The sequence below is a fragment of the Pieris brassicae genome, chromosome 11 (genome assembly GCF_905147105.1).
Source record: "Pieris brassicae chromosome 11, ilPieBrab1.1, whole genome shotgun sequence".
NCBI lineage: Eukaryota > Metazoa > Arthropoda > Insecta > Lepidoptera > Pieridae > Pieris > Pieris brassicae.
Genome location: NC_059675.1, coordinates 1,189,280 through 1,203,099, shown reverse-complemented (window position 1 = coordinate 1,203,099; position 13,820 = coordinate 1,189,280). Strand labels below are relative to the sequence as shown.

General features: G+C 34.5%; 1 protein-coding gene across 6 annotated transcripts; it reads left to right on the top strand.

Moving 5' to 3' along the window:
* Positions 1 to 47: 47 nt before the first annotated feature.
* LOC123716595 (proton-coupled amino acid transporter-like protein CG1139) lies at positions 48 to 12,235 on the top strand. 6 transcript variants are annotated; one of them, XR_006754581.1, is made up of 10 exons: positions 48 to 97; positions 458 to 607; positions 3,911 to 4,061; positions 4,370 to 4,491; positions 5,998 to 6,082; positions 6,173 to 6,284; positions 6,893 to 7,041; positions 7,934 to 8,109; positions 8,688 to 9,618; positions 10,287 to 10,442. XR_006754581.1 is itself a non-coding variant. In XM_045672418.1 (9 exons), coding segments are annotated over exons 1-9 (1,086 nt in total). In that variant the 5' UTR covers positions 310 to 353; the 3' UTR covers positions 11,968 to 12,235. The 6 variants fall into 6 exon arrangements, 3 of the variants coding, with proteins under 3 accessions (XP_045528374.1, XP_045528373.1, XP_045528375.1); XR_006754580.1 differs by lacking the exon at positions 48 to 97 and adding an exon at positions 310 to 355 and having other exon boundaries at positions 6,947 to 7,041; XR_006754579.1 differs by lacking the exon at positions 48 to 97 and adding an exon at positions 310 to 355.
* The last annotated feature ends 1,585 nt before the right edge of the window (positions 12,236 to 13,820 follow it).

The following is a 13,820-nucleotide window of genomic DNA, read 5'->3' as shown; positions in this document are numbered from 1 at the left end:
AATTCAGAGGATAGTTCATGGAGATGACTTATTGTCATTAGGACAGTTTGGTCGATAAATGAATAAAATCTTCAAAACAATCTGTAAATTGACAAAGGTAGGACGTTATTTTCTGTTTTTGTTAAGTTTCTTGTGGACATTTAGCAATCTGCCTTAAGTTTAAATGTTTTAGCTTAAGAGTTCATTATTGTTACAACTTACAATCCAAGCCATAGATAGTCAATCTTAGCGAAAATTTTAGATAGGTTCAAACTAATTGTTTACAAAACAATCAAAGTCATTGAAGACAATATTATGTAGTTTGTTCCGTAAGTCAAAATAAATGTCATAAATTATTCATACTTATTTACAAAATGTAAGATTGCATATTGGATAATTAATTTTATCTTCTTAATAACCTTTGTAATACCTCGTAAACCTTCTCAAATTATTATATTTTTAACATTTTATATTCCAGGGCCGCATTCGAGGCCGTAAGTAAACTTTCTGTTCGGCCTTTCGATCGTCAGTCATTGATAGATTTTAGAGTTACTCAACTACCAGAAGAAAAGCCACCTGACGATGATTTTGATCCAAGGGACCATAGAGAACCCAAAGCCCCTATTAAGTACGTATTTTATTCCCGACTTAGGCCGGCTGCTCGTTACAAGTTGTACAATAGCACTGTTGATAAATGATAGTTACTGAGACGCAGAATTTTCTCTGCGGTGGGGTAGATACTGCGTCAATTCATAATTTTTAAGGTATTTTTTGCAATCATTAAACCATTGTTTTGCCAGAAATCGAACCCAGCACCGAAATACACAAGAACAGCACAGAGGTGATATTCGTAAATGAAATATAAAATATATTATATATAATAATACCAAACAAGATTAACAACCTCAATTTACAAGATAATTATATCCAAGTTGTATTTAAACGGACCTATGACTATTTTTATCTATTGAATAAGTTAATTGACTTTTTGAAGTAAAACTTCTTTAGGCGCATGAAGTTAACATTTTTAATAAAACGTCACGAAGATGTGCAGCATTTTTGTCGAAGAAAAGGGAGAGTGAGAAAGGGAGATCGAAAAAAATACACGCTATTGGTTGATGTATTCGTTTAGTAGTTACATATTAGCAGTCTTACTAATAAAAAATCAGTATTCATGCGTTGTAACAAGGTGATAGTTATCCAGTGAATAGAGCTTGTACTGGGAATAAATACACCTCTGACCAATAATCGATGTGTATGTGTCAAATAACTAAACGATTCTTATTTTTTGTTAACCTGGCAACCCGCCGTGTTTGTTTGATTGATTTCGTGTTTTTTGTGTTGTCGAAACATCAAATTATTAAATGAGCACAGAAACTAAAGTAAAAAGGTAGGTCAAGTAATGTATACTTGTTATTGGTGTTGTCCAATGTGCATATTACTATACATGTATTTTGTGCTGTCTTATCTCTTTACCACCCACCTATGTACCCTACTTACTTTACTGTAATAATTGTTGTGCTACATAAGCTGTTGAGGCAGGTATTGGCGGACAACGTCGATGTAATCAAAAACAAATGTACAGACACAAATAGAAATAAACGGAAATTTCATGCTTGGCAGACGGTGTTTGAAAGCTTTGTAAGTAATTATTAATATTAACTTTATATTATAAAGGTAATAACCTGGTTATATTTAAAAAATATGCTTTTAGGTTCAATGAGCTCAACGTAAGGCAACGGACATTAGTGGAGCTTAAACAACAGTAGCGAATAAACACCGCATTGTCAAAACTAGGCTAGACAGGAGCATCTACTAAGGCTTATATTATTAGAGCAGCAATTAAAATAATAATTAAATTCTTATAAAAAAATAAAATCCCTGTTTTAAATGAAATATAACTATCTGCACCTATGTAAATAAAACAGCCTTAAAAATATGTTTCCATAAAAGCAGCAGCTTGTCCAGCCTGATTGTCTGGGGGCGTCTGGGTTGGCCTTGATTCTTCTGGAGCATTCTCTGTGTCATCATATGTATAATCCAGGTCTTCTTTCATATTGTTACCAGCTAGGGGATCGGATAGAAAATGCCGTAGATTTATTCAAGGGTTTATTTCTTGGTAATCAATGGGCACAAAATATACGCAGAGATGCACTAATTACACACACAAAAACAATCACTTATTACTTCACTTATGCACACTTCACACAGTACTTTATCACTTGTATTCACTTTATTCGCACTTTATCGCTTCGGTGTTTCGCTCTTGTTATCGCATTCAAAACTAAAGGCGACTAGTCGCGTTTCGGCTCGCTTATATATCCCTGGGAATAATTCTAATCAATATTCGAGAACTCTCTAGGCGGGCTTGCTACTGAGTAGCGATTGCACAATTCTAGAACGTCCGCACTCTTTGTCTCTTTCGCACGTTGCTCCGTCCTTGTCCTACGGCGTTCTAGAGTGCTCAGTCTAGTAAGTTCTGATCTTCTCTCTCTCTCTCTCTCGTATCATTTCGTCCTTGTCTCACACCTAGAAAGTTTGGTCTAGAATATTCCTTCATCAAAGGGGTATACCTAGGCCTGAAAACGCCTGAAAACAGTTCTGAAACTGACTGAAAAATGTTTCAGCTTCCTGAAAACTAGGCTAACATTATGGAAATTACAATTTTCTAATATGTGATTGACCCTCTCCTGAAACGGTCAGAAATCATATTACAGCCTGCTGAAAAGTTCTCTAAGTAGTGGAAAAATCTAGAAACATTGCAGTCGACCCGTCTTCGTAAAAAATCAATAACAATATTGTGGAGGATTGCCGTTCTATTATATATATTCTATCATATATATATGGGAATGATTGTATGCCTCCTCCTGTGATAAACTTGGATTTAAAATTGGTGTACCCAGAATACGCAGTGTCGCATCACACACACATACAAATCCTTTCCTGTTTATGTAGAATTGCCCACTTTCACCACCAATTCTTTCCATTCTAACATGTGGGTATTCGATAGCCCCTATCACGCCTCTAAATCCACTTGTGGATCTGAACCCTGCTGATACTTCTTCCTGTTCACGGATTGTTGCAGGCATTTTTATATTTTTTTTATTTCTCCTAGCTAGGGCTTCTGCTACTCTTCGGCATATATTTGTGATTCACTGCTGACTAACCCCGTATAAATCAGCAGCATCGCCTTGGCGTGCGTTGCCAACCTTTAAGAAATTACTCTCTTTTCTTGAAGGCGTCTTTAGGAAATACCTTGAGTAGCTGTTTCTCTAAAGTGATGTAGATGAAGTGATGCGGATGAACACTTTAATGTTCCATGCTTCTTCCAGGAAAACTAAGCAAATAAAGGCTTCGCAGATCGCAGAAGCTACAAGTATTAATTAACGAACTTTTCCAGAATTTTTGCAGGGCGCTGCACATTTGCGTCGGGGAAAAAAACTAAACTGAAAATCTAAGCACGGCAAAGTTGCTGTAATGTTAGAAATTAACAAATAAAAAAATGTGTGCGTGTACTAGTGTACAGTGTACACACGTTAGAAGTGAAACTATTTTTTATGACTTCTTTTTCGAAGAATGATCTACTATATGCAATTACAGAAATTGGTTAAATAATGTTTAACAGTCTAGACAGTTAAGAATTTTAGTATCATAGTCATGAATTTCATTTTACCTTATTACTACTAAGATTATTACAGAACTTCATTGAATGTAATAGAATTGTTACTGACATTGTTAACGTTATTATATATTTTTGTTATTAATCTGCTTCGAATCAACTGTGGTAGGGACAAGAAAAAGATGGCACGTAACGGAAAAATGTGACGCGTAACGAAATAATGTGACCTGTAATTTTTTTTAACAACGCCGATATAGAAGTTTCACTTCAAAAAATCTACACTCGTAAATGAAAATGTGATTTGTTTTCAAGACCGTGGATGGCTTACTTCAATCTCATGCGAACACTATGGGGTGCTGGTGTGCTGGGTCTGCCTTTAGCTGTTAGTCAAGCCGGTATCATACTTGGACCCATAATGACAACGGCGTTGGGCCTTCTGATTATACACATGCATTTGACTTTGGTAAGATCCTCTGGCAAGATTTACTCATATTAAGGACTTACCTCACTCTTGCAGATCTTCGCCAGGATTTTGACATACGGGAGTAAAAGTTAATTTCTTAATCAATTCTTTAGGCAAGCAGATATGTGCCAAGACGCAGTTACGAGCAGCCTGGGTTACTGTGTTCGAATACTCATTTTAATGGTAGTTTTATAAAATTAAATTTTATATTTTTTTCTGACACATTATGAATGTTTCGTTGACACCGAAAAATTACAGGATTTACATGGAATGTCATACTTTGCTAAATTGTTTATGGTCTATTTCAGCTATGGTGTCTCAATGAAATCAGTCGACAACTGAAGATTCCATACATATCATACAGGTATGGTTTTCGCATAGCGCTTTTACATGGACCAACCATTTTGCACAGGATCGGAGAAAAGGGCCCGTAAGTGATGTATAACGTATTTTTTGCCATTACCTATGTATACCGTCAACTATATATTAGGTCCTTACATATGAAATTGGAGTTTTGTATGGGAGGAATAAAAAGTCGAATATTTTTAAATATAATATATTTAATTAATCAAAGTATGAACCATTGTTTTCTATGCACTTTTGCCATCTAGTTAGGTAGTTCATTGATCCCTTTACAAAAAAAAACCAGTCGGACGGGAATCAATAAAATCTGTGAAGGCGATTTGGACTGCCCCATCAGAGTTTTGCAAGTTTTTCCCTTGCAAGAAGTTGTCCAAATTTCGAAAAAAATGGTAATCTGTTGGAGCAAGGTCCGGGGAGTACGGAGGATGTCGTAGTCATTCCAATTGAAGCTCTTCTAATTTGGTAGCCGTCTATTGTGCAGTGTGTGGTCTAGCGTTGTCGTGAAGTAGCAGTGGCGTGCGGCACTAGTCCACCAAACGCTTACAAGTAACTTTTTTGGGGTTAATTTTCGCTTGGGGCAGGATTTGGCTGGCTGGCCAGGATCCAAGCCTTGCACTGAGCGCTTCCGATTATCGTAAAGAATCCATTTTTCATCACAGGTAATGATTCGGTTTAAAATACCTTCATTATTGTACCGGTTCAGTAATGTAACCTAGCAGTCGACGCGCGTTTGCCGGGTTGCTTCAGTCAATTCGTGAGGTACCCCTTTCAAGCTTTTTAATCTTCCCAATTTGCTTCAAGTGAATTAAAACAGTTTTATCACTAACACCGCAGCCTGCAGCTAACTCGGACATGGTATGCGATGTATCCGCTTCCACAATAGCCTTCAATACTTCATTATCAACTTGGGTCTTAGGCCGTCCACGGGGCTTTTTCTGCAGGTCGAAATTTCCAAAACGAAAACGTTGGAACCAAAAACGAACTGTGTTTTCTTTTGCAGCATGACTGCCATACACATCATTCACCCTTCGAGTAGTTTCCGCAGCACTAGTGCCACGGCGGAACTCGTACTCGTAAATAATGCGATACTTTAAGTTTTCCATTTTGTAAAATGAGTGACGCAAACAGAAAAAAACAGAAGAAAAAACAAATAAATGACGGTCATCGAAGCACAAATACATGAGTAAATATCTGTACAAATTTGAATGTGGAATTCCTTACCAAAGAGGAGAACATCGTGATTAAAGTGGCCAGTACGAAATACGCCAATTTCATATGTAAGGACCTAATATATCTATAAGCAAGGATATTTGAATATAATGAATGTATATCTCTCTTTAAGTAGCTCATGTCTGAGCGTGATGCTCAGTAAGGAAACATCTGGGGTGGACAAACTGTTTCTACCGGTTTCAGTCCAGCGCCTCTCTTATTACAGTCTATTCTTTTTAAGCGATCTAAATGATCAAAAAGTATTTTGCAGACATAATTTAAAATAGAATGTGAATAAAATGTATATTTTTTGCAGAGATTAATTGAATGATTATAAATTATCGCCATATTTTTTTGTTTTCAGAATGATAATATCAATATTTATGCTTTTAAGTCAATTAGGGATTTGCACGGTTTTCGTCATATTTACAACCGATAGTTTAAGGGATGTTAGTATTGTTTTACACATTTAAAACATTTACGGATTAATGCCAGCGCTGCATTCAATTAATGAAAACTGACGGTATTGTTCATTTTAGATTATGGATTGGAAAACTTCAAAACCGGCGATATTGTCTCTGTTGATTCCATATCTATTCCTACAATATTTTATGAAGACATTGTCAATTGTCAGCTATATATCAATGCTTGGTAAGTCGTTTGTCTATGATAAGAATTGTTTCAGAGGCTGGCAATGCTCTTGAGAGCTTTCTAGCAACGTTGAGCGTCCATAGGCTGTGGTATTACTTAACATCTGGTGAGCCGTATGTTAAACAAAAAAAATTCAAGTGATTTACAGTTTACAGTTTAAAAAAATTATATAATAAATTTTTTTTGTTAATAGACACGTAGGAGATCAGCCTTCTAAGCCAGATACCCGCGGATTTTTACGTCTAAGGTATTCCGGTTACCGTATAATGTTTTTCGTCCTACGACTATGCAAAATTACATAGAAAGAAAAGTTCCTTGATCCACAGCCTTCATGCGAGCCACTTTAAGATTAAGAGGGCACGCTCTAGTCCTGGCCCTGTGACATTGCTCTTTTAAAATCGGAATGCTTCAGAATCATCAATGTTCACTGCAATATTATCATTCACCTCTGTCAAAATGAGAAGAGACCAAAAATCGATCTAGTAGTTTTTAAAGTTTATTCGTTATAAATATATCTCTATTTATTTTTATTATGTATTGATATTTAAGTTATCTTGCAAATTTTCTCCCTTTAAAGTCTCGCATTTCTTTTTGAAAATTCTTTTCAGGTAATTACTTGAACATGGCGGGTCTTATACTGATAATATACCACATTTTCTTAGCACCTCATGGAGTAATTGTATACGCGTGTACGGATGCATTAGCTTTATTCTTCGTCATTGGAACTATCTTGTTTAACTTGAGCGCGGTTGCTGTCGTAAGTGAAAAAAAAACTTTAAATTTAGAACCTTTTTTTTCTTTAGTGCGTTTAATCGAACAAATTCTTCTGTTTTATAATGTGTACTATACTTTCTATACTAAATGCAGTTCCTCCGACCTAAAGGGAAGCTTAATTAGCCGTTCAATTAACAGCCTAGCCGTTTGACTAAACGGCGTCGTTTAACTAGCGGCCTGAAAGATGTTCAGCCAGTTGATCAAACAGCTAGCCAAATGACATTTTATTACTTGCTTAGACTGTTTACTGTTAATTTAAATTTAATTCCACTTTCAGCTACTCTTAAACTCGAAACGAAACTCTTCAAACTGTCGATATGGCGTTGGTAAACCACAACTTTGATGGTGTTGTCCAAAGTTTCATGAAAAACAAAAAATACAAAAGAGTGTAGTGACAATAATACTGTGAATTTTACTTAAACAATTTGATTTTAATAGAATTTTTTATGTCATATGTTTAATCTTCTTTATTTCTGCCAAATAATGACTCTATTGTACGAATGGTCTAAGCATCAGCCAGCCAGTTTATCAAATGTTGTAACAAACGCTACGGCTTAATATCGTTCAGGCCGTCAGTTAAACGGCGCCGTTTAGTTAAAAGGCCAGGCTGGTAATTGAACGGTTAATTGAGCTTGTTGGCTGCGACATATACATAGAATATTGCGCACATATTGAGGGTAAGACTTAGAAACACAGTTAGTGCTAAGTATGACTTACGTAGGGAATTTGAGCTTTATTAGAATTCATCCAAAGAGACAACTTAATATCTATTCAAATGAAATCAAATTAAGTCTTTGTTTTGAATCGAGAGAAACTCTTTCGTCGTACACAAGTTAACAATAATCTTGAGTGGAAATTATAAATTTTTCTTTTAGATACTATCCATAGACAAGGCTTTAAAGGATCCAAAAGTATTGACGAAGCCGTGCGGAATGCTCACTGTGGGCATGTTTATTCCAACCGTTTTTACAACTGTGTTCGGTGTGCTTGGTTATTGGTCCTTTGGCACGATGGAGGAAAATGTCCTAAGATCTTTGCCTTTCGATGATTAGTATGTAATTGATATTATCTTTAGTACGATAGTATACAAACACATACGAGCCCGCACATACAGAAAAACGAGAATTAATTATTTAAATAACACGACGTTTTGAGTTCATTTAAGCAAAATCTTAACTTGGTATAAGTCTACCGTAAAGTAGTATAATTTTTAATACATATTATTTGTATTAGCTGTATTATTACGAAATTAATGAATAAATAAAGCGAAAGGATCTCACTAAATTGAAATAATAAAAATGGAAAAATCTATATTTATTTTCTATTTGGAATTTATAATTTTAGTTTTTCGTTATGTTCTGAAAATTTACTTACTGTGTTTAGTTACAAATATCCAAGCGATTTTTTTCTTAAGTGAACAATTTTTTTTTTATATTTAAAAATTGTACTTCTATGCTACATACTTGGTGGGTCATTAGAAAGCCTAAGAAGGGGCATGGCAGAAAAGCTTAGGAAACACTGATTTATTGCTTCTTGCGTCTAACTTCGGACACCTATTGTTTCAAGGTCCTTGACAACCCCATCCCACCTACGCAGCCTCAGTCTACTTCTCTTAATTTAAATTTTCAGTTTAGCAATGGCATCGATTGGCTTATACCTTATAGCTATAGCCTTCGCCTACCCCATACAATGCTACCCGGCAATATCCATGATTGTAGATGTGGTCAAAAATTGGCACCCGCAAGACCCACCATCCGATGAGATGTTGAAATGGATCGAGGCTACATCCAGACCCGTGTTTGTTATGACTTCATGTGTGTAGCTCAATTTATCTGTTTTTTTTATTGAATTAAGTATGTCTAAAGGCGCAAAGTTGGATTAAGCATGCGACTCTGAACCCTAAGGTCGATCCTGACGATTAGTTAGTTTTAGTATTTTTGAAGTGATAACTTCTTAGGGAGGGTAGGCCGCTACGTTACGTAACGCGTTACGGCACCAGTATGTCTAGCTCCCCTTTCTCTCACGCATGTGGCAGGGTCCCCCTCTCTCACTTCAGACGCTTTCCCCTCTATCTACTCGGTGTTTAGTGTGCGTTCGACATTTACTGTTAAATAAAAACGGTGATAATTTGAGGTATATCACCTCGGTTTTTTAAAGTGATTATAAAAAATATGATGAATGAACTAGAGCATAATCATCGGAACATTACAGAATCTCCTAAAGAAAAGTAAGTTTACAACAAGTTTACGCAGCGTCTATATCTTGAATTTATATATACCTTTGACTTTGATAGTGATTGTTCTAAAAATCTCTCTCTATTAAGAATTTTAACGCTATTGAAATGGAAGTCGTTGCAGATGTAACACATGAAATATACAATCAACACGAACATCACCAACATATTCAAATGCTAAACGCCAGAGCAAGAACAACTTCAGCATGATGTTAAAATAAATAAACGTCAATCACAATCTAATGCTGAGGGAAACGAAAATATAGAAAATCATTACGTGAACAACAACTACACCAACAATTGAAAGATATTATTGCAATAATAGTGGTGAGTATATCCAGTATAGGGAATGCAATCCCGATCTCGCGGGATCGAGATCCCGTGTAATTTTTCGGGATCAATCCCGAAGCATAATATGACGAGATCCCGTTCGAGATTGACGGGATTGGGCTGCAATGGTCAGCGATTCTACACACATCCGCTCGGGACAATACATAGGGTACATTGCAATGGACATTAGATGCCGGTTAGCAGATAGCACTCTTGAGACACTTTAGAAGATACTCTTTTTTTGGAAGTTACTTTCAAAATCACCAATTTTAATCTCCTTGAGCTATACCTACTTTTGTTTTGATTATGTTCATGTAATTAAAATTGTTAGTTGTTTTGTTCGTAATATTAAAGGATAAAGGCTTTTGTTTTCTTTCAAATAATATTTTATTTTAATTAACCTCACTATCACAAACATACAGTTTACATCGTATTCAGTCACGTGAATTATTTTTTTAAACTATACGAGATCCCGAAAATTTCGGGATCCCGCCGGATTGATATTTCAAATCCCGCGGGATCTCGAGCTTACGATCTCGAGTCGGGATTGCATTCCCTAATCCAGTATCGATCAACTGCAAAAAAAAAATTTAATATCATATAATTCAATAAATGTTTTAACGGAACTATTAATATATCTTTTGTGATTTATGTTACGATTTTAGTGTCGCCGAAGCTAAACATGAACCGCTCAGTGATGGAAAGATGGACGAGCTGATACGAATGGTTGTTACGTTTCTACGTAACACTAATTAATATCTATGTAATTGTATCATCGTTAGTATTGTCTTTTGTTAACATAGCTTTTACACATTAAGAAAACACTTTTTAAACGGATTGATGCTATGTATTATTATTATAAACTTATAATTATTTACATAATTCTAAATTTTAATTTTTTTCTGACGTTTCAGCGTGGTCACGGTGACTGAAGACGAAAGGTGTTAGATGTCAAAAGTATCACAGCTGTAGAGAAAGTTGTATTATCTGTATTGATTTCCCCGGAGTTGTTTTAAAATTATGTAAATAATTATAAGTTTATAATAATAATACATAGCTTCAATCCGTTTAAAAAGTGTTTTCATAATGTATCAACGTTTATAATGTAAATATCGTAAAGTCGTACTCTTATTCGGTTGGAAAATTAAACAATTACGTTAATAATTATTATAGATTTCTTTTTCATATTTTAGTATATATTATTTTTAAAAGTTCCTTCACTCAAAACATATCTCACAAACTAATAGTACGATACGACAGTTGACAAATTTATACACGTGTCTTTTGAAGGTTAGGGCTAACCAAAAACATATTTATTTAATACGGAAAGTGGGCTAGCCAAATTTGCCGCAGTTATGCAGAATCACTTGCGATTAGCCATGAAGGGTCTTCAAACCACTACTGCAGAACACACATTATAAGAGCTGATGGGTGAGAGTGTGAAGTCGGTAATTATATCACGCGTAAATATATTAAAATATTATTCCATTATAGCTGATTGTACACAGAGTATCAACCATGTAGAACAACTTTCAAACAATACCTTTTGTTGATTTATCATCAATATCGATAAAATATCAGTTAAACAACATTTCTTAGAATTTATAACTGAATGAATCGACTGGTGAAAGACTACCTAAAGTTAATATTGCTGTTTTATGTACGGACTGAAATTATAGTTAGGGGGGGGGGGGTTAGTTAGGGGTATGATAATCAGGCGGAGATAAAAGGAAATATATGGGAGTTTAAAGGAGAGTTTTGCATATCAAATCGCAACTTATAAGTATTCAAATGAATAGATACCAATATCTCTAACAGATGCTGGTGGGAAGAGGACAAAAATCCATGTGCAATTCAATAACCCTATCGAGATTGAGAGAGTTGCCAAGATTAACGAAAATGAAAGTGCTGAAAATATCGAGTTTCAGAACCTAGGCTAGAATTGTTTAGTTAGTTAGTTTAGAACTTTAATAAATATATTCATTACGTCCTTTGCATTTTTTTCGTATGGGTTTAAATTGCAGTTGAAATCTCGCCAAGGGCGTAGTGCTAAAACCGGCACTGGTATTATATACACAGAATTATGTTTAAAACAAAAGAAGAGCGTTTAGACAACGTGTTCGGATTTCGATCCCTGGGGAAAAAAGAGTGAAAAAAGATAAACTCCGTGTTCTAATATAATCTCTAATCAATAATATTTTTTTCAGTTTTCATATGCTACCTTATCCCCATACAAGGTGCGTTTGTGGCATTTGTGGGCAATTTATGCACCACCATGCTTGCTTTCGTATTTCCAGCTGTGATGGAACTCTGTATTTTGTACCCCAACGATTATGGATATTATAATGTATATCTGATCAAGGATCTTCTTATAGTGCTGTTTGGAGTGACTTCGTTTTTAGTAGGAGTACCATTGTGCGCTTATCTTATTTATGTACGAGTTCTTTCTTTGAAAGCTGTCAATAATGTAGAGTTTTATTGATCTAAGTTCAATAAAGTATTGAGATTTTACATGTTTTTTTTTTTAATGCAGTGGCACTACAATTCTGTGTTTGTTTCTTGATTTTTTTAGTAGGAGTACCATTGTGCGCTTATCTTATTTATGTACGAGTTCTTTCTTTGAAAGCTGTCAATAATGTAGAGTTTTATTGATCTAAGTTCAATAAAGTATTGAGATTTTACATGTTTTTTTTTTAATGCAGTGGCACTACAATTCTGTGTTTGTTTCTTGATTTTTTTAGTAGGAGTACCATTGTGCGCTTATCTTATTTATGTACGAGTTCTTTCTTTGAAAGCTGTCAATAATGTAGAGTTTTATTGATCTAAGTTCAATAAAGTATTGAGATTTTACATGTTTTTTTTTTAATGCAGTGGCACTACAATTCTGTGTTTGTTTCTTGATTTTTTTAGTAGGAGTACCATTGTGCGCTTATCTTATTTATGTACGAGTTCTTTCTTTGAAAGCTGTCAATAATGTAGAGTTTTATTGATCTAAGTTCAATAAAGTATTGAGATTTTACATGTTTTTTTTTAATGCAGTGGCACTACAATTCTGTGTTTGTTTCTTGATTTTTTTAGTAGGAGTACCATTGTGCGCTTATCTTATTTATGTACGAGTTCTTTCTTTGAAAGCTGTCAATAATGTAGAGTTTTATTGATCTAAGTTCAATAAAGTATTGAGATTTTACATGTTTTTTTTTTTAATGCAGTGGCACTACAATTCTGTGTTTGTTTCTTGATTTTTTTAGTAGGAGTACCATTGTGCGCTTATCTTATTTATGTACGAGTTCTTTCTTTGAAAGCTGTCAATAATGTAGAGTTTTATTGATCTAAGTTCAATAAAGTATTGAGATTTTACATGTTTTTTTTTTAATGCAGTGGCACTACAATTCTGTGTTTGTTTCTTGATTTTTTTAGTAGGAGTACCATTGTGCGCTTATCTTATTTATGTACGAGTTCTTTCTTTGAAAGCTGTCAATAATGTTGAGTTTTATTGATCTAAGTTCAATAAAGTATTGAGATTTTACATGTTTTTTTTTTAATGCAGTGGCACTACAATTCTGTGTTTGTTTCTTGATTTTTTTAGTAGGAGTACCGTTGTGCGCTTATCTTATTTATGTACGAGTTCTTTCTTTGAAAGCTGTCAATAATGTTGAGTTTTATTGATCTAAGTTCAATAAAGTATTGAGATTTTACATGTTTTTTTTTTAATGCAGTGGCACTACAATTCTGTGTTTGTTTCTTGATTTTTTTAGTAGGAGTACCATTGTGCGCTTATCTTATTTATGTACGAGTTCTTTCTTTGAAAGCTGTCAATAATGTAGAGTTTTATTGATCTAAGTTCAATAAAGTATTGAGATTTTACATGTTTTTTTTTTAATGCAGTGGCACTACAATTCTGTGTTTGTTTCTTGATTTTTTTAGTAGGAGTACCATTGTGCGCTTATCTTATTTATGTACGAGTTCTTTCTTTGAAAGCTGTCAATAATGTTGAGTTTTATTGATCTAAGTTCAATAAAGTATTGAGATTTTACATGTTTTTTTTTTTAATGCAGTGGCACTACAATTCTGTGTTTGTTTCTTGATTTTTTTAGTAGGAGTACCATTGTGCGCTTATCTTATTTATGTACGAGTTCTTTCTTTGAAAGCTGTCAATAATGTAGAGTTTTATTGATCTAAGTTCAATAAAGTATTGAGAT